Below are 20744 nucleotides of genomic sequence, written 5' to 3'. Positions count from 1 at the left end.
GAGAAACCAATTATTTACTAAGTCAAAGTTCCTAAAGTTTTACAGAAGGGATCTCAAAGCAGTTTTGATCTGGAATCATTTATCTTCGGTCCTGGAAAGTCGTCATTTGTTAGCAGCCGACTGGTATTGTTTGATAAATTGAGTCCGAGCTTGAATCTTTAATTCTTGGTCAAAGTCGGCTTCATTTCTCTTATACCTCTCAATTAGGCGCTATTCGTCGGCTATGTGGCCTTCCAGGACAGATTTTTCTTGATGAAGCGCCCTTAATTCTGCCTCATTCTTTTGGATTGACTCATTTATTTGAGTTTTGGCACTAAGGAGGCCTTCTAGTCTTCCAGTTGCTTGTTGAATTGATTCCCTGGTTTTTGTCAAGGAAACCTCCAGATTTTTGTGATCCGAACTAGGCAGGGGCATTTCGGCCGACAGGAGTCGGGCGAATAAGACATCGTTTCGGAGTTCGGCTAGTCTCTCCATCAGCCGATGCAGAATGGGGGCGACTGCCGATTCGGAAGGAATCTGAAATAAAAGGCCACCGATTGCCTGAAGAAGACCGTCTAAGGAATCTGACCGCAGGTCGGAGAGAGGTCGGTCGGTAGCCTGAGCAATTATGGTTTGGATGTCTGCCGGAATTGGAACAACCGACAGAGGGGCTAGATCAAGATGCCACTGGGAGAATGAATTTTTATTTTTGTTCAGATCATATGAAGTGGAGTATCAGTAATTAATGGTGAAAACTTTACTTACTTCTGGGCAAATTGTGGTTCCAGAAGGTGCAAGGAGTGCCGTCGGTCAGAGAAAAAGGGGAGTTGGTATTTCAATGGCCAACTCGTCGGCTGCTTCGAATGGTCGTTGTGACATTGATCTAGGTCCCTGCAAATTGAGATATAATATGTTCAATATTGGTTGAAGATGTTGGCTTTTAGTAAGGAAAAGGATTTTGAATGGTTTTACCAAATTTATAGAGGTCTCCAAATCAGAAGAAAGAATCTCTTCTTGTTCCTGCAAGAGACCTCTTGGTTGGACGGCTACGGGTTCTTCTTCCCGTCTGCCTCCTCTGGGATGGGGTCTGGTGCTCTTGGTTGGACGGCTGCAGCGGGTTCGTCGGCTGCGATTGAGACGGCCGCAGCGGGTTTGACGGGTGCGATTTGGGCGGCTGCATTTGAGACATCCCTATCAGTTGAAGTGCCTGCATCAGAAACTCCAGCAAAAGTGCCTGCAACAGAGGCGACCGCAACAGAGGCGGATGCAGGTGTTACGATCGGTTCTTCGTTTGGGAAAGATGAGTCTGAAACTATATATGGCATTCTGCCCATTTGAGAAGCAGTCGCCTCACTATCAGAGGCAACTTTTGCTAAGGCCGGTACTCGCGAGGATTGCTCTTTGGTTGGAGCCTCTTCCCGACCATTCGCCGTCAAAGAATGAGGGGATTGCCTCCTAGTCGGGTCCATCTTTGGACCAGCCATCAGAAAGGCAAGCATGGGTTCGGGCAGTGTTGAGGTAAGTTGGACGGTCGCTATGGCTGAGGTCGGGCCTGACAACAAGAATGATAAGTTAAAAGCTAAAGAAAAATTAGATTAAGTTGGGGCTTTTGGAAAATACCTAAACGGGGTCGGGTCTTTACTGGCACCCGACCTGATGAAAGGTCTTTTGAAGTCTGCTGGTCTTTTTCAAGGGTCGAGGTTGTTTGAATTTGAGAAGCTTTTCTTTTTCTTTTTGGGGGGCTCGACCCGGTGATTGGGGCGGCTACTTTTCTTCGGGTGTTAGTCAATTGTGCCGTCCTTAGCACCAAGACAAGTTGGGGCAGGAGAACGCTCAGCAACTGTTCTTTTTCAGGAGCAATCAGGGCCCACGCAACCGACCACCATTCATAGAGAAAAGCAAAGTCGGTCGGGAAGATGAGGGATTTTGTGGTAGGATTTGGCTGTACTGGATGCGTGGAGTTGAAGGGGCGGTTTCAAGAATGGGATACTGTTATATAGATTGCGAACTTCCAAACGACGATTGAGGAGTGGCATTTGAAAGTCCGATGGCAGTGGGCAAGTTATTACGTACAAATTTTATAATTAGGTTAAAAGGCCCAAGATGGAGGGAAATTTGGACCTGTAATCGACTACGTTAGGCAGGTCGAAAGGTCCGCGGTCGGATAGGCAGGTGGGAAGGTGTGCGGTCGGATAGGCAGGTCGGAAGGTCTGCGGTCGGATAGGCAGGTCGGAAAGTCCGCAGTCGGACAGGCAAGTCGGTTGGTCCGCAGTCGGATAAGAATGTCGGATGCTCTGCGGTCGGATAGGCAGGTCGGAAGGTCCGCGGTCGGATAGGTAGGTCGGAAGGTCTGCGGTCGGATAGGCAGGTCGGAAAGTCCGCGGTCGGAAAAACAGGTCGGTTGGTCCGCAGTCGGATAAGCAGGTCGGATGGTCCGCAGTCGGATGAGCAGGTCGGCTGTTGTGAAGGTCTGCTGCTGCATAGGCCGATTGAGAGAACAGTAGTTTGGTCGTTTGGGGGGGCAGCCAAGGAGAGCGACCAGTTAATCTCTGGATTGGTCGGTTGGGTTATGCGGTTGGTAAGACGGTTGAAAGCACGTGTCAACAGAGGAGGAATTAGTAAGCGGTTGAGGGTAGGTGTTGTAACTGTTCGGGCGGCGGTTCCAAGTATTGTTTCTGAGGAATATTTAAGGATTTGGGTCAAGAACGTGCAAGACATCTTCAATCATCTTCAAACGACAACAAAGTCAGTGATTCGGGGATCATCTTTTAATTTTCAGTCTGTAGCATTTACTTTCCAGTCTACTTATGTACCATACAGTGTTTAGAGATTCCTAATCTCAGGCACTAATTATATCAAATTCGAAGATAATTCCTATTTTCGGATTTTACTTTTTTATTGTTGAAAAATTGCATCAACACACATGTTTTTAACCATTATATAGCCCATATGCATTTTAATTCACCGAATAATCTACTTCGTAAATTATGAATTTAATTTATAAATTAAATTCTATCGATTAAATAGATTACCGATCAAGCGATTAGTCAACATCCTCAATTTCAGAATTCGATCTCGATTAGTGAAAGTCCACGCGAAAGGAAGATTGATTTTTAATTATTTAATTAGCCTGTTTGCTTGGTTTAATTTGGATTTTATTCGACCGCTTCAACTAATTCATTATCGTATTTTTGTATAAGAGATATTCAGGGTGTATTATGACTTTCGAGGGATCTATGACCTCACAATTACAAAATAACCTCACACCATCAAATTACATTTCTTTCATTTTCAAGTAAATCAAATAAATTTTATATATAATAACTATACATATATAATATAAATATTTTTCGGGTCCCTCATTTATATTGGGCCTTGGGCGGGGATGTCCCTCTCAGGCCCCAGGGCTGGCCCTAAAGATATTGTTGGAACAATTTCATTGATTCAAAAAACAAACTCACAATACTTGATTATATTAGTGCCCTCTCTTTTGGTCTCCTCCCTAAAATGTAGAATCTGATTTGATGAATAAAAGTGAAATTTTTGTTGATGAATAAAAATAGATGAATACTTTTGTATACTCTTTTATATATATATATATTGATAGGTATGGTGTAACTAGAAATTATTTAGTGGACTAATAAATATCATTATTATTCATAATTAAAATAAGGGTTTATTTATATATAGACTATGAAACATAGTCTCTACATATATTCAAATCTAAACAAAATAAATAACTTAATATGATATATGGATAAAATGAAATCTAAACATATATTCAATATCTATAATATCACGATATCTTTAATTGGGCTATAAATAGTTTAATCAAATCTAAAATATTAATTAAATAAAAATTAAATATTACATCTAAATTTATATCAATCAATCAAAATTTAGAAAAATAAAAATTCAAAAAATTAGTATTTAGGAAGGTGGGACATAAAACCTTCGAATATATATATGATATGATTACTATGTCATGAATTAATACATTATGATAAGATCTAACGGAAAGTTGGTTTGGTAAATCATATGACACCTCTTTATCTTTTAGTAAAAATGCATAAAACACTCTCCTTGTCCAAAATAGATATTTGGTTCTAGATAAAGACTTAAATTAAGCAAGTTTTATACAAATAAAAAACGTAAAATATTCTAAATAATTTTTTTGAATAAAATAAAGGCAAAATTGCCCATAACTCTCTTGTGGTTTCGAAACTCAGCGTAAATTCCTCCTCTATTTTAAAAATTGCATGACGTCCCCTTATACTTTAAAAAATGTTGCATAAAACCACTTTGTGGTTTCGAAACTCAGCATAAGTCCCCATTTTACTTTAAAAACTTGCATGACGCTCACTTATACTTTAAAAGATATTGCATAAAACCCCCCTGCCATGCAAAACATATAGATAGAAAATCATCTTCTTATCACACGAGGAAAGTTTCATGGTGGTGGAGTTTTATGCAACGTTTTTTAATGTATAAGGGAATACCATGCAATTTTTAAAGTATAGGGAGATTTTACGCTGAATTTCGAAACCACGGGGGAGTTATAAGCAATTTTACCTAAAATAAATAAATAAATTATTGATTAATCTTTCATTTTATAATTTTTAGGAGAAAAATTGTTATTTAATTTTTATAAAAATTATAAAAATAGATGATTTAATCAATTATTTATTTATTTATTTTATTCAAAAACTTATTTAGAATATTTTACACTTTTTTATTTATATAAAACTTGCATAATTTAGGTCTTTATTTAAAACCAAATATCAGTTTTGAACAAGGTTTCATGCAAACTTTATATTAATACAATGGGGTTTCACGGAATAAATAAAACACGGTTTGTTTTATGCATTTTTACTACAACACAATAGGGTGTTATATAATTTCCCAAGTTGGTCTACACTATCACTCAGTCATGTTAAGTTTCAATTTGGCCCCCATTAAAATATAAGTAAAAATAAAATTGTTCTACACTTCTTCCTTTACTTATTTAGTTTAATATTGATCCCTATTGTATATTTTCCCTTCAATCTGTTTGGTATAAATTTGATATACTCCGAAAATATATTGAAATGCTGCCAATGTTTTTTTCATATACTTATAAGACATCCTTCTTTATCTATATTATGTTCTGCTCTACCTAAATGGTTCTACTAATATACTTCCATTTAGTTTATGGAACCTTTGTTTGTATATTTGAAAATTTTAAAAAAATAAAAAATAAAAATAACACATTTTATTGTGGGGACGAGCCAATAAACTATGAAAAATTGCAAAATATATTTTTTTTATATTTTCAATTATCATTTTTATCAATTATTTATCTTTCTGACATAATATATCCCGCATATCCTAAAAAATCGTATTTTTCATATCTTAATCACGATTGATGCATCCTATATTTAATACTTTATTTGCAATTTATATCTTATATGTTTTTTTTTTTTTATATATTTTCTGTATTTTCTACTAAAATCAATTATCTGATTCAAAATCTCTTAGTACATTTAAATTTAAAAATTTTCACTGAATGATTTATAGTTATAATTTTTTTCTAATTTGTTTTTATATATACTACTCTATTATTTTATATCTTATCTTTATATTATTTCATATAAGTATTTATAAATGTGATTATTTATATGAAAAAATTTTTATAACTTCCTTATAGTTTCCAAACTTAGCGTAAATCTCTGATTTTTTTAAAAAATTGCATGACACTCCCTTATACTTTAAAAAATGTTGCATGAAACCCCCTTGTGGTTTCGAAATTCAGCGTAAATTCTTATTTTATTTTAAAAAAATATTGTATGAACCCCCCGCCATGGAAAACATATAGATAGGAAATCCTTTCTCCTCACACAAGGAAAGTTTCATTGTGGTGGAATTTCATGCAATGTTTTTGAAAGTATAAGGGGGTGCCATGCAATTTTTAAAGTAAAATAAGATTTTACGATGAATTTCGAAACCACAAAGGAGTTATGAGCAATTTTACCTTATTTATATTTATATTTTTTTTGTATTACTAGTTAGAAAATCATCTTATTTATCGATTAAAATCAAATTGCATAACTTTTTTAAAATATTACTCCATCTGTCGACTAATCAAACAAATACTCGAAACTATGAACTATATTCAAACCAAAACTTTAGGTTAACCGAAAATATTTGTAGTACTAGGGGGAACGCCCGTGCTAGTATACAATCAACCGAAAAAATGTAATTTTTAAATATTCACTACCAAAAAAAGGGCTATTCACCACGGGTTGAGAGTCCGTAACAATAAAATCGTAACAAATAGATATATTAGTTACGACAAAATCCGTGACGAAAAAAAAAAACCCGGTCAACGTTTTAGGTTCTGTCGTTACGCAAAAAATATCGTAACAAATAATGAGATGGTAGAATTTGGTCAAAATAACATTAGTTACGTAAAGTGTTCGTAACTACTGGTATTTAATTTTTTATTTTTGGAAAAGTTAAATAAAAAAAAAAAAAAAAACTAAAATACTGGATTGACGCTTTCATTCCAGAAACGATCAAAATGGACAAAAACGCTATATCATCCCACACTTAGACAAATTAGGGCATCTGGTTCATTTCCCTCGTTCGCTTCTCACAGTCGCCCGCGATCCGATTTCCTGTAGCTGCCGACGACGACGCGCGAGGTGAAATCGATCCGTCCCTGGGATCTACTCCGGCGCACCTCACCCAGGTAAGGTTTTGAAGGTAGCTCGAAAAAGATTTTGTATTACGCGAGGTATCTTCGACAAATTAGGGGCATAATCTCATTTCTCCCTTGTAGAAAACTCGATCGAGTTTCCTTCCTCTGAACCTGCAGGACGACGAGCATTGTGAAATCAACGGAAACGAGGGATCTACTCCGGCATCTAGGTAAGGTTTTTAAGTTTTCTCCCGAAAGATTTGGTATTACTCCAAAGTTCTTCGCCTCTTTCTCGGTATGGATATAGTCTTACATTTTAACTCCATTTGTTTGGGCTTTATCGTGTGTTACATTTGAGGTGAATTTGTATTCCTTTGTCCAGAAGGAGAGTTTTTTTGGTTGAATTTATTTTTTTGATATTTATCTTTAATTTATAGTTAAACACCAAGTGCAATGCTTTACTGTATGTTAAATTTATGAGGTATTTCTTTGTTCTGGTAGCTTAAATGTTAGATTAAAACATATTAGCTCAATCCTCTTGCTAATTTGTTCAGAATACAAAGTAATACATTACGTCAGGAAACTTAATTCGGCTGTTGGGAAGCATTTAACAAGATTTATGAATTGCGAAATACCTCAAGTTGCATGCTTCTTGAATTGCAGTTCAGTTTTCTGATCGTAGGTAATTTACTATCAGATTTCGTTATCCTGCATTTGTAGTATGCGTATACACATACAGTCACCCATACATATATTCATTATAGCATTTCTATAAATTAAGGATAAAATCCAGGGCTTATTTACACTTTGCATTGAGAGTAGGGAGTAGAGAGTAGAGAGTAAAGGATGAGGGCGAGAGTAGTAATGTGAGAAGAAGATGATGCAAATGCAGTTTTGGTGGAAACAGATACAGTGAATCTTGTGGCTTTGGTGCTGTGTACTATTCCTATTTGTATCCCTCTAATTGGGGTAGAGAGCCATTTATGTACCTCTATATATATATATGTATATCTATCTCAAAATTCTTATAGTACACGTCTTCCATCTCAATCTCCATCTTCCAGTCCCATATCGATAGATAGATAGATAGATATAGTGGTTGCAGCATACACACGGATGTCCCCCCCATGCTCCCCATGTCTTGTCAATTTCAGAAACTTTTTCACTTCTTTCTCACTCTCTCTTGCTGCTGATGTGTCTATTTGTGACGGCCCAGCATTTGTGACGGGAAATATATCCATATAATACTATTTACATTGCATCTATGGAAGATTTTTAAGTGGTGAGGGCTGCTGATTTTGGTCCATGTGCCTTAATGTTGTGATAAATTATAATGCTAGCGTCATGAAGAGCATCCATGTTTCCTATTATATCGGTGAAGGTTATGTTGTACTTATATGTTTTTGGTTGCATGTTTTGTTGATGGAATCGCATGTATATTATATTGCTAGATGGATAGGAGTTGGATAGACGATGCGAACCATATCTCCGCTCAATATTTGGACGGGGTCAGGGCTTTCTTAGATTTCGCATTTAAAGATCGTAGCTCTGAATCTTGCATCTATTGCCCCTGTACATCTTGCGGAAATCGCTTAACAAAATCTCGTAGAGATGTCTTGCTCCATTGTATTCGTTATGGATTCGACCAAACCTACAAGGTTTGGACTTGCCACGGAGAAGGAGAGGTGAACCCTGCTGTTGCAAACGACAATATGCCAATGCGTTGGGAGGAGGAACTAGAACTTCTATTGCGAGAGTGTGCATATACAGAGCACACCGATCCGGGGCCCAGTGGAAATGAACCTCATAGGGATGACGAAAATGAACATATACATCATGGCAGTAAGGGGTATAGAAAGATGTTAGAAGATGTAGAGAAAGAGCTCATACCAGGGTGCAAGAAGATGAGTAGACTCTCGTTTATCGCACGGCTTTTGCACTTGAAGGTTTTGTGCCACTGGTCTAATAATTCTATTGATTTGCTGTTAGAGCTGTTACGGGATGCACTTCCAGACGATGTTGTCCTTCCGAAGAACTTCTATGAGGCTAATAAGCTGACCAAGGACTTGGGGTTCACATGCAAGACTATCCATGCGTGCATCAACAATTGCATGTTGTTTACCGGGGAAGATGTTGACCGTGAGGTTTGTGTTGTGTGTAGGGAAAAGCGATTTACACAGGGTAAAGATAGATCTCCAGTGAAGAAGTTAAGGTACTTTCCATTAATTCCGCGATTGCAGCGATGGTACGTATCTTCCAAAACTGCATCTTCTATGAGATGGCATGCCGAAGGGCGTGTAGACGATGGCAAGATGCGTCATCCAGCAGATAGTCCTGCGTGGAAGAGTTTCGATCATCGGTACCCGACGTTCTCTGAGGAGATTCGCAACGTACGACTCGGTCTGGCCACTGACGGTTTCAACCCTTTTGGGAATATGAGTGTGAGTTATAGTATTTGGCCCGTCGTACTTGTGATATATAACCTACCTCCGTGGCTGTGCATGAAGCAACCATCGTTCATCCTCTCTACGATTATAGACGGCCCGCATGGCCCGGGGGATCGGATTGATGTCTTCCTTCAACCTTTGATCGATGAGCTTAAGGAGCTTTGGTATGATGGTGTTCGGACGTACGATGCGAGTACTAAGGAGGATTTCCAGATGCGAGCTGCATTGCTGTGGACTATTAGTGATTTTCCCGGTTACGGTATGTTGTCAGGGTGGCCGACTCGTGGGGCGAATGCATGCCCTGTTTGTGGTTTAAAAACTCATTCCAGATACCTGAAAAATGGACATAAGTATAGCTATTGCGGGCATCGACGGTTCCTGCCGGCTGGGCATAGAATGCGCTTTGATAAACATGCATTTGACGGTTCGATGAGCTTTGACGGAAAGCCTTCTCGCTTGACCGGCGCTGAACTTCTGCAGCAGCTTCAGGATATGCCTACTGAGTATCGTACGGTTGACTTGATTGAGAAACGCATTGCACAGGGGTCTCGCAAGCGTCGCCGGGGGGTGGACGGGCAGCAACAGGTGTGGAAAAAAAAGAGCATATTCTTTCAGCTCCCTTATTGGTCTGAGAATGAGGTACGTCACAACCTCGACTTGATGCACATTGAAAAGAATGTGTGTGAGAATGTACTGTATACATTGTTGGGAACTAAGGGGAAAACAAAGGACAATCTGAACACGAGGAAAGACTTACAGTTGATGCAAATACGTAGTTCTTTACACCCGGTATCGGGTCCTAGGGGCGCTATATATTTGCCGGCAGCTACGTACACCATGAGTAACCCCGAAAAACGGATATTCCTATCTGTGTTGAAGGACCTCCGACCACCTCATGGGTTCAGTTCAAACTTATCGCGTCGTGTGAAGGTAGAACAACAACTAATATGGGGACTTAAGAGCCACGATTGCCATGTTCTTATGCAACGAATTCTACCTATTGCTGCCCGACGGTATACCCTTGAAACGCAATTATTTTAATTAACATGATATATGCCTCCTCTAAATATAACTGAAGGTGCTGATTCAACACTTCCTGTAGGTGTCTTCCCAAAAATGTTGTGCTCGTGTTGATTGAACTTTGTAACTTCTTCAATTCGATGTGCTCAGCTCATAACACAGTTCGTGAACTGGAGCGAATCCAAGAAAGAATTTCTTTGACGCTATGCCATCTTGAAAAGCTATTCCCACCTTCATTCTTTGATGTAATGGAGCATCTGCCTATCCATTTGGCTGAGGAGGCTATGGTGGCCGGTCCGGTGCAGTACCGGTGGATGTATCCCATTGAGCGGTACTTGGGTACTCTGAAGAGGTACGTACGGAACAGGGCACAACCTGAGGGTTCGATTGCACGTGGATACCTCATGGAAGAATGCGTGACTTTCTGCTCAAGATATCTCGGAGACATAGAGACCAAAGAGAACCGGGCTGCTCGAGGGGAGGAGGACGGGACACAACACGGGAAAGGATTGTTTGGTTCGGACATGCATGCCATCGTTCATAGGCCCTGTTTTCGCGTGATTTGCTGAAGCACTTTGCATCCATTATGCGCGCGCAGGATGTTATGATTTTTTCCGAATATGTCAACGCGGATAAGCTCTTTACCCCCGTTTGCGTATGCTGAAGCAATTCACCCTGATTAATTGCAGTAACTATTATGTGAATTTCTCGTAATATGTCACTTCATAAGCTTTGTTGTGATAAGTGTGTTTTGATTTTCTCCTAATATACGTTTTCATACTGCCAACTAACACTGGTGTCTTGCAGGTTATGGGCAAATCTCAACGTGCTGCCGTTGGAGGGTCACAGGATCCGGCAGTCTCTCCCGCAAGACGTTTTACCCGGGCATCCGCACGTAACAGCCCCCTAGAGGCAACTCATCCCGCAAGCAGGAATCCATCGCCCATCCGCAATCCCACAAAGAAAGTGACAAAACGGAAGGGATCTCGGGTCTCGCCACTGCTCCAGCGACTCCGGTCCATCACATCAGAGTGGGAGAAAGAGCGCGATGCTCGTGGTCAAAGCATGAAGCCAACATCTTCCACTCGAAGGGCAGTGCTTCAGGATTCAGAGGGCCCTTTGGAGGTAATGTGGTTCCTTTGCCGAAAGCATGTCCTTATTTGAACTCTCAGTATAACACTACAATAGGCTGACACTGTTAACCCCAACAGGAACATGATGATAGGGATGTTCCATCACTTTTTGATCCGACGGCACTGACACAGGATGACGATGATACAATCCCCCCCACACAAGCAGATGACGAGACACTTCCGCCGACGCAGGACATGGAGACTGCAGAGAGTGATATGCCACTCTTGGATGAAGGGCCAGGCTCCGACCCCACTCTGATGACAGGAACAGAGGCGGGCAATATGGCACCATTGGACGAGATGACATCGCACGACGGTTTGGAAATTAGCCTTCAAAGATTACCGATTACATTTAGTGACTTCATATTTTGCATGTAATATCCTTATTAGAACATGTAATCTCCTGTTTGTGTCAGCTGGTTCGTCAAAGAAAAAGCAGGGGAGAGGGGCGGCACGAATGCCGCGTGGATGGGGAAAAGATCACAGGATGCTTGTATTCACATCGCCGGATGGTAAAAGCATCGTCGGACCCGACGTAAACGAGTACAAGACAGCCATTGGGGTCATTGCACGCAACGGAGCTCGACTTCCTCTACATTACCCCACGTTCGCTGAGATACCGGAGACGAAGAGACAGGGTGCATGGATGGAGGTTCAGGTGATGCAAACTTCATTAAATTGAAAGTTCTTTTATTTCATATAGATTCTTATATATGGCCCTACCATCTTCTCCGGACCTGGTGGAAACCGTGTGAAACGGCATTCCAGAGTAACAGCGGATTACCAGACTCAGCGGAGAAAGTGGTCTTGGCTGACCTAAGGGAAGTTTGGAGGCACTGGAAATACAGCATCAAATCAACTTACTTCAATCCGATCGAGGACGATGAAGAAGCACTGAAGAAGGTTCCCTCAAGCAGGATTGTGCCCGATCAGTGGCCGAAGTTGGTTGAGTATTGGCGCGACGAGAAGGTGAAGGTACGCATAGGGACATGCCAAATTAATATACGTTAAATCTGCACGGGCATGGACTGAGAACTAAATAACTTTGATTGACGTAGCTTCAATCCAAGAAAAATGCGTCGAACGTAGCGAAAAGAAGCTTTCCACATCGTACTGGGCGGAAGTCATTCACGACTCTGGCAGAGGAGGTACCTTTTATTACAATTAAGTAATTAGTCATGTCATGCTCCATCCCCATATTTTCCTCTCCTGTATTTCATTATGTTTTCGATGACAGAAGGCCTTGTATTGCTGCAGATCAAGGCAAAGGGGAAGGACCCCGACAATCTGGAGATTTGGATTTCCAGTCGCACACAAGGCAAGGGAAAGGATGACCAAGAAACCGAGGAGATATTGGTAGAATAAATTCGTTCCCAACTTAGTTACAATTCAGTCAGTATTTACATCTCTAACAACAAGAGCAAGTTCGGCCTCACTTAAATCTTTCCTGTAGACTTATTTACAGAATGAGCTAAACAAGGTTCCCCCTGAAGGGCGGACTCCCTCTGTTCGGGAGACTCTGTACCGACGGGCCCTTGGGGGAAAGATTAAGAAGCGGTCAAAGGTCGATAGTGCGGCAAGTTCAGCTCATCCCTGCAGCGAGTCAACTGGTTTAACAGACAGTGTAGCATTCCAGCATGGGTGGGAACAACTACAGAATGGAATGGAGGAGCTGAAGGCAATGATGGATGAGTTCAAAACCATCAAGGCTGATGTGTATGCATTCATGCACAGAAACTCCGGAGCGGTTACTGGCCAGGCAGTAAGTATTCATAATCCCTGACCTGTTTGGTATGAGTATCCCATGAGATTTGGATGGCGAAGGAATTTACCATCCTCGGCATGTTATATGATAGGGCACATCTCGTATTGATTCAATCCCTGAGATTCCCAGGCCTGTGTCCGAGCCAAGCATGACGGTATGATTCCGTGACGCCCTGGAGTTTCTTAGAAATCAGTGCAGTGTCTAATTTAGGCTACTCTTGACTGCGTACTACCTTATCCAACTCATATGCCCTGTCTGTTGTAGGTCGGCACACATGTGCTTCTATTATCCCGCACCGGTGAGAAAAAAGTTGTTGCAGAGGGACTTCTGCTCTGCCCCCCTGGGCCAGGTTGGTCCGGTATCTTTGAGGATGTTTAATTAAACTTTTAATATGCCTCAGCGAGATATCGTAGGTTTTCGTGACTGTTCAGGCCTCATATTGCGTATTAGCATGGATTCACTAAGTGTAGAAGTATACAATGATACGATCCGTGGATTTCCAAAGCGATGTAGACTGTTAATGTAGGGGTGGTAAAATAACTGCTATTATGACGACCCATGTTTATTGAAGGATGTTTGGTTTAAAGATCAAGCTGCAATTACATAGGAAATTAGGGTATAATGTGCTTCGCTACCTAACTCATGAATGTAATACCATGTACTGTACGACATGTCTGAATGTACGTACTCCTCTTGTTCTAGTTCCAAAGTATTACACTTATAATGTCTGTGTTATGACATGTTATATATACAGTTCGAACGTCTGTTGATATATATGCTTGAATGTAATCAAAAATTGCTCTTGTGAATGCTGTAGGTGACACACTTTCCTTGGTCAAGGTCTTCGTGACATCCGCGTCAGTCCCGGACACACCCCTTATTTTGCCGACCATTTCTGGGGCGACTACCCTTCGCGATGTCGTCGGCGAAGATCCTATTGAGTGGAGCTACAACGACGTAAGGATCTACTTTAATACCTTTCTTGTATTGCCTTCCGAAATTTATAAGAAGTATGACTTAAAGTAATCTCTGTGTTGGCAATTGCAGCTCATGCGCCGGGCTTGAAATGTTGGTACCGATACACCCATGTTAATTGCCCCGTTTGTCATATGGATTGAATGTCGAACCTGTCTTTGGATGGATTGTGTTGAGTTTTTGTTGAACTATGTCTGGAATTGATGCGTAGACCTTTGTGGTTTGAATTCGTATGGTGAAAAATGTGCCTAATGGGATTGATGGATAACCGTATTTGCTTATTGCGTTGTTTACTTGTGTTTGAACTGTTAAGCACGTTTTGCGGAACAGGTTGTTGATGTGTAGATACTAGTAGGCTTGTTCTATGGGTTGCTTTACTTTGTTGGTAGGTATGGAATTCAGATTTTAATATGAATTAATGTTTGCGCGGGGCGTAATGATGATGATGTTTATAGCAATCTTTGTATTCGTAATTTATTTTCGTATCATACGCATCACAGCAGGTCCATTTGTTACGAACAATTTCAATTGCAGCGTACCCCCTGTTTTTCACAATACGCTATTTTTCCGTAACAAAAGGCCAGAAAATCGTTACAAAAAGTGGTCTTTGGATATTTGTTGTTACAGACGGTTTCGTGACTATAAGTAGGTAATATTTTTTTTACGGGGTTCAATGCCGTTACAAATAGTCGTAACAAAAACCAAGTTCTGACAACCGGTCAATGGAAAACACTTGTAACGCGAGGAACTTCCGTAACAAATACCGTAACTAAAAGTCCTGCCACACGCGCGGAAGGATCTACCTTTCGTTACGAGAGAAAATTCGTAACAAACATCGTAACAAATACCATACTTCAGGGAGCGTTGACCGATCGTAATAGTTACGAAAAGTGGCGTGGCAAAAAACATTCGTTACGCGAGTACACATTACGGAAAAAATTCGTAACAAAGGCGTAGCAAATACGCAAATTGCACGAAATATGGCTTTTTGTTACGATTTTCCGGCCGTAATAGAAAACAGTTTTTTTGGTAGTGATTATATATGGACTTTTGCCATTTATTTTATAATAAATTATTAAAGATTTTATGTTTATTTTAAAAATATTTTGATAAGTTTAAAAATAAAATTTTTATAAAAAAATAAATAATAATGACTTTTTTTTTTTAAAAAAAAAGATAGTAATATTTAAAATAAATTATAAAAATAATTTAAAAAACTACAAATAAATAAAATTGTGATTTACTTTATACATATGGAATAAAGGATTTGTTTGTTTTGTGTTCTTTTAAAAGATTTTGAAATTTTTTCACTATTTACCATTTTTTTTTCCCTCAAAAATATTAAATTAACACACATATTTTTCTATTTTTTTATATTATACTAAAAATTAATTTTACATTCAAAATATCACATCAAAATTTATTTATATAACATTGTACAACTATATTTTTTGATTTTTTTATATTATACTAAAAATTAATTTTACATTCAAAATATCATATCAACATTTACTTATATAACAGTATACAATTATTTTAATTCAAAATTTTTACTGTTCAAATCTCAATTCAAAATCCAATCTCCAAACAAACACACCCCCTGTGTTTTTATTTAAATTTTTTTGTGTGTGAAGTATATGGAATCGTATGGGTAATATAAAAAATAAAATTTTATTTAAATGTTAACTTTTTTAAAATAAAATTTGTGTATATTGAAAATCGTGTCCGAATAAAATAGTTTGACAAAAAATTCTAAATATGTAATATAACTAAAATAAATATAAGTATAATAGTTAAATAGCAAACTAGCTTATTATTTCTTATGAGCAATATAAATTAAATATATATGTATATAAACTATATATATACTTTGAGCGTATGTAGAACTTGAAGTGATTATGGTAAATAATATTATTTTATCAAATTTAATTACATAGTTATTATATATTATTTCATGGGTACTTGATTTAAATCCCTTTAAACAAAAATACATTTTATTTTAGTCCCTCCTAATTTGGACAAAACACTACACTCCCTACTTTTTATTTTAATTTATATTTGACTCTCTAGTACCAATTTTATCCCTAAAATTACGATATAATATAACAAATATTTTACGTATTCCCGTGATTTTTATATAAACATACGTTATCTAATTACATACCTGAAAATTATCCCGTTGTACAAAGAATATTTCAGAATATTGTGCCTTGAATTTTTATTTATATACTGAAATAGTTATAGAAATTTAATCCCAAAAACAATACAAAATCCTAATAAAACCCATTATCTCTCGTTGTTCATATGTTTATTTCTTCCAAAGACTTCCTCTCCCACTCTGCCCCTCGCCTTTGAAGCACCCTGTTGAAATAATCGTTGTCGAGCCCCCTCGGAGAAAGCTTCACCGCCACTAGAAGTATTTTGTCACTGCCGTGAGCTCCAATCCTGCTCGAGATGTCAAAAACGACCTCCTCCTCAAAGCGGAGTTCGAAAATGACTTCCATACACAAAGACATACCTTCTTACTTGGATATGTATACTTATGGTATTAATAAAATATACTCTTTGAACATCATAATATACTCATAGTTTCATTATAATAACTTCGTCGCAAGAATTAAATACCCGTATAAATAAATAAAATTTATTTAAATGTTACTTAGGGGACATAAAAAAAAACTTTAAGTATTACGTAGGATTTAATAAGAAAATATCATGTGCAATATACTATCGTTGTTAATATCTATTACTCCTAGTCATATTTTTATGTAACTACAATAACTTGTAATGTACTTTCCTTATGAATTCACGTACCTTTGTTTTTATTTTAGAAGAATTTGTTTGGAATGATATGTACCCCGACATAATAATTGTGTACGCTCAGTAATATAAGAGGAATATAGTCTAATTTCCAAATCATTCAATATTGGTCTCGTACACATATGTACATTCAATTTAATATATTCCAAAAATAAAAGAAGATTTCAGCCACGAGACGATAAACCAAAAATACCTATGACAGAGCCTCCTTACAATTTTATCAGTTGTGTCCTAAACGACCATATTTTTTTAGACTGTTTCACCTGTTGTGATTCAACCGTCTTTTTTTGGGCCGTCTTGGTAGGACAAAAGGCAATGACCTTGCTGAGCACCTAACTATTCCATGACTTAGTTACATTGTTATTTATTATCCTCAAACGAGTCCCTTAAAATAGAGAATTCGTCCAACACTCCGGCTGAGATTGTGCAATGAAGTTTTAGGCAAGTGGCATGGCTTCCACAACAGACGTTTATGTTTTGCTCAAAGTTCTTCCGTAATGGGGGCATATTCGGCTTTGTTGAAAATGGATGTCTATCATTTTTTGTTGTGCATTGAATCTATCCACATTCCCTATAAAAAAAACATAATTATTTTGTTATACATAACATAATAAATGACATATATTCTACAATTACCTGAGTGCGAAATTTGTTCACTATGTATCAAATACAAGTGGGCTCCAGAAAATATGACGGATATGTACTTTAGAAATCCCGAATATTTATCCAAAAAAAAAAAAAGAATTATTTTCAATTCTCGACCATCAACGTGATGAACAGACCTTAACCTCCAATAGAACTATTTTTAATTTTTATTGTTTTTTGCAGGCACCGTTGTATAACAGCACGATTTTAACATTATCCAATATACAAGTATATAAAATAAATACCAAAGTTCATAGATGAGTAATGATAGTATATACCAACAAAACTAGAGTATTTTTAAACAAACATAACTTACAATATCAGAAAATAAGGGTATAAAATTATTAAATATAGGTATACCACACTGAATAAATGCATCCCGACAAATGCATACACATACTAAATGAAAATCGAAACAGTCCCCTCTTCCTCCCGCCAACTTTTTTCCTATATATACCGTCATCACAAAATGTCATAATGAAACTAAATTGGCAACTATTGCAATCATGATCTAGGGCAAAAATTATTAAAATAAATAGTGAAATATTTATCGAAATCAGTCGTGGACCCTAACAATACCAATGTAATCAAATAACAAAATAATCATAGTAAGAGAAAATTCAGAATCAAAATTTCCCCTTACTAGTGTCCTTTTCGCGTGAAATAAACTTAAAGATTAAAATTCGAATTTGGAATCGAAATTTTTCTTTACCAGTGTCTTCCCCATCACAGATTCACCAAACACGCGTGAATGAACCCGCAGGCTGAATAGAAGCAATCTTTCGCATGAAAATAGCCTAACAAAGCGAGAAAAATATCATAATTGGTAAAATAGATTTTGGGGGAGAATGGAAGGGCGATATTGGAATTGAGAGTAAGTTAGGGAGTTAATGTTAAAGTTTTTTAAAAAGTAGAAGTGTAAAATGTTAGGGAGTTAGTGCAGTGTGTGTAAAATGTGTGTAGGGACTCAATTTAAAGATCAAAATAGATGTAGGGATTTATATCCAATAGTCCGTTATTTCATTTGTCTCATAAAAAATAATATTATTTTGGGTAAATTATTTTTAGTGGCGTATCTGATCCTCTTTATTATTTTAGGACTTTAAGTGAACCCTGTCTGCAAATAGTCTCATAAGTAAACATTTTTTGCTAAAATGGTTATCCGGTGCCGGACTCGCCACGCTGGCAGCTATTGATGACGTAGCGCTAACATGGTTGACATGTCATCACCACGTAGATGTCATGTCGGAGGACCATTTTAGCGAAACATTTTTACTTGCAGGACTATTTTGAAACATAATCCACTTAAATGTCCTAAAAATGATAAAGAATGTTATATACGGGACTAAACGAAATAGTTTACCATAATATTTTGTAAAAAAAATAAATAAATTTCACGTGTCGCTGACGTGGCATTTACGTGGCGATGACATGTCAGCCGCGTCAGCGCCACATCAGCAACGGTGGGCCAACGTGGCGAGTCCGGCACCGGAAGACCATTTTAGCGAAAAAAATTTACTTAAGGGACTATCTTCAAACATGGTCCATTTAAAGTTCTAAAATGATAAAGTGGGTCAGATACGAGACTAAAAAAATAGTTTACCCTATTAATTTTAGCTTAGTTTGTCTTATAACAAATAATATATTTCTATATCCGGTAAAATATACTTAACAAACTAAACAAATATATCATCTAGACATATTCAAAACCCTTTTATTTCTACAATTATTTTCGATAAACAAATATTTTTATCTATATTTAGAACTCTTCATCTTTTATTAAATTAATTTATATTAATCATAAACAAATAATTATTTTATTTATTTATTTGTATTATATAAAATTTTATTATTTGCAAAATAATACTTCCTCCGTCCATTGAAAGGTTGCCATTTTTTATTTTCGTCCGTCCCAAAACAAGGTTATTATTTCCTAATTTAGTAATTGTACTACCTACCTAACATAATAAATACCCTTTCAACTTACACTATATTACACAAATCCTATTACTTTTATATTACACAATACTAATAGGGGTATTTTCGTCATTTTTACTACAATCCATTATAATACTAGTATTAAAAAATCTACGTGCAAAAAGCAAACGCCACCCTTGTTCCGGGACGGAGGGAGTATTAATATTATATATATTTTATTAAGATATAATTTTTAAAATATTTAAATATATGCTTTAAATTTCTTTTAATCAAATATATTAAAATTTTATTTTAAAATTATTAACAATACAATTAATTAAACATTAATTATTTTAAATACAGAGTTTGTTTGTTTAGTATTTTGATTTAAACTTTTATTTTTTAATATGAAATATAAAAAATTATATTGATAATAAAAAAATAATATTTTATATTGAATGTTAACTTTTGTAAAAAGATAAAATATATATATTAAGAATTATAAAAAAGAGAAAGTATTATAATACGATATAAAATTCAACTCCTGCGTAATAGTATCTTTAATAAACTTTATGTCAATCATGTGTCTTGGTGGTTGTGGTATAAGTTTTTTAGTTCATTCAAAATAGCCTCAGTAAATTCTTTCCTATTTAAACACATTTAAACTCCAAAAATCATTTTTTTCTTTTTTAAATTCGAAAAATTTTAATCCAAATTATTTCAAAACTTTATATTTCAAAATTGTCTCCAAACAAAGCCTTAATTTGTTTCTATAATCTTAATACTGCAAGTCTGTTCAAAATACATTGTATAAATAAAGAGGTCAATATTACTTTTTGCTTTGTTCTCTTTGTCTACGTCATAATCTACATTAAAAATTACTGCTTCGTATCAACAAAAAAAAAAAAAAATATCCCTTTGACTCAATAGACAACTATGACCAATACATGCATGGACCAGCAGTAAAAAAAGACTTCTATTCTAGTTTTTCACCTTCTTTTATGTCTCTTCCTCTTCCCCTTTCTTATGCTTTTTCCTTTTATATTCTCATTTTCCTTTCCGAAGTTCCTTTTCACATCCATTGCAGCATGGATGTTGAGCGCCAACATTGTTCTCTAGGGATAGAAGGCGAAAGGGAGAAGGTAAAGAAGAAGCAAAAGAAGACATGATAGTTTTCTTTTATGTAATATGTGCGTAATAGCAATACATCAAAGAATCCATACAGATATATTAAATCATAGCCATAATAAACCCTTTCTATATGTATGTTGTTAAGAACTAAAAACAATTTAACACACAAATCTATAGCAAGAGTGAGGAACACCTACACTCCAATCTCTATTATTAGTGAAAAAATCACATCG

At 36.9% G+C, this 20744-nt stretch overlaps 3 protein-coding genes across 6 annotated transcripts; all 3 read left to right on the top strand.

The window, feature by feature from the left end:
- The first annotated feature begins 6520 nt into the window (after window positions 1-6520).
- LOC127252782 (uncharacterized) lies at window positions 6521-14409 on the top strand. Of its 4 annotated transcripts, none has more exons than XM_051277098.1 (13): window positions 6521-6709; window positions 6836-6888; window positions 10933-11250; window positions 11337-11574; window positions 11675-11916; window positions 12027-12233; window positions 12317-12406; window positions 12516-12614; window positions 12712-13020; window positions 13115-13177; window positions 13288-13372; window positions 13841-13980; window positions 14071-14409. In XM_051277098.1, the coding sequence occupies exons 3-13, from the start codon at window positions 10936-10938 to the stop codon at window positions 14086-14088; spliced, it is 1806 nt and encodes a 601-aa protein (XP_051133055.1). In that variant the 5' UTR covers window positions 6521-6709; window positions 6836-6888; window positions 10933-10935; the 3' UTR covers window positions 14089-14409. The 4 variants fall into 4 exon arrangements, with proteins under 4 accessions (XP_051133055.1, XP_051133054.1, XP_051133053.1 ...); XM_051277097.1 differs by having other exon boundaries at window positions 6800-6888; XM_051277096.1 differs by lacking the exons at window positions 6521-6709; window positions 6836-6888 and adding an exon at window positions 10697-10780 and having other exon boundaries at window positions 12724-13020.
- On the top strand, window positions 8110-9844 carry LOC127252810 (uncharacterized). The gene is made up of 2 exons (XM_051277140.1): window positions 8110-9731; window positions 9823-9844. The coding sequence occupies exons 1-2, from the start codon at window positions 8110-8112 to the stop codon at window positions 9842-9844; spliced, it is 1644 nt and encodes a 547-aa protein (XP_051133097.1).
- On the top strand, window positions 9842-10713 carry LOC127252784 (uncharacterized). The gene is made up of 2 exons (XM_051277099.1): window positions 9842-10118; window positions 10208-10713. The coding sequence occupies exons 1-2, from the start codon at window positions 9868-9870 to the stop codon at window positions 10692-10694; spliced, it is 738 nt and encodes a 245-aa protein (XP_051133056.1). The 5' UTR covers window positions 9842-9867; the 3' UTR covers window positions 10695-10713.
- Window positions 14410-20744: the final 6335 nt, after the last annotated feature.

This window comes from Andrographis paniculata, unplaced genomic scaffold, assembly GCF_009805555.1.
Source record: "Andrographis paniculata isolate CXL003 unplaced genomic scaffold, ASM980555v1 Contig49END, whole genome shotgun sequence".
NCBI classification, from domain to species: Eukaryota; Viridiplantae; Streptophyta; class Magnoliopsida; order Lamiales; family Acanthaceae; genus Andrographis; species Andrographis paniculata.
This window is presented reverse-complemented; position numbering and strand designations above follow the sequence as displayed.

Excerpts from the sequence above, each read along its gene's own strand:
- LOC127252784 (XM_051277099.1), top strand. The coding sequence starts at position 9,868 with ATGCAAATACGTAGTTCTTTACACCCGGTATCGGGTCCTAGGGGCGCT. Across the intron at positions 10,119-10,207 it reads CTACCTATTGCTGCCCGACG|GTGTCTTCCCAAAAATGTTG; the intron begins GTATACCCTTGA and ends CACTTCCTGTAG.
- LOC127252782 (XM_051277095.1), top strand. The coding sequence starts at position 10,712 with ATGCGCGCGCAGGATGTTATGATTTTTTCCGAATATGTCAACGCGGAT. Across the intron at positions 11,251-11,336 it reads ATTCAGAGGGCCCTTTGGAG|GAACATGATGATAGGGATGT; the intron begins GTAATGTGGTTC and ends TAACCCCAACAG. Across the intron at positions 12,234-12,316 it reads GGCGCGACGAGAAGGTGAAG|CTTCAATCCAAGAAAAATGC; the intron begins GTACGCATAGGG and ends TGATTGACGTAG.
- LOC127252810 (XM_051277140.1), top strand. The coding sequence starts at position 8,110 with ATGGATAGGAGTTGGATAGACGATGCGAACCATATCTCCGCTCAATAT. Across the intron at positions 9,732-9,822 it reads TTCTTTCAGCTCCCTTATTG|GGGAAAACAAAGGACAATCT; the intron begins GTCTGAGAATGA and ends TTGGGAACTAAG.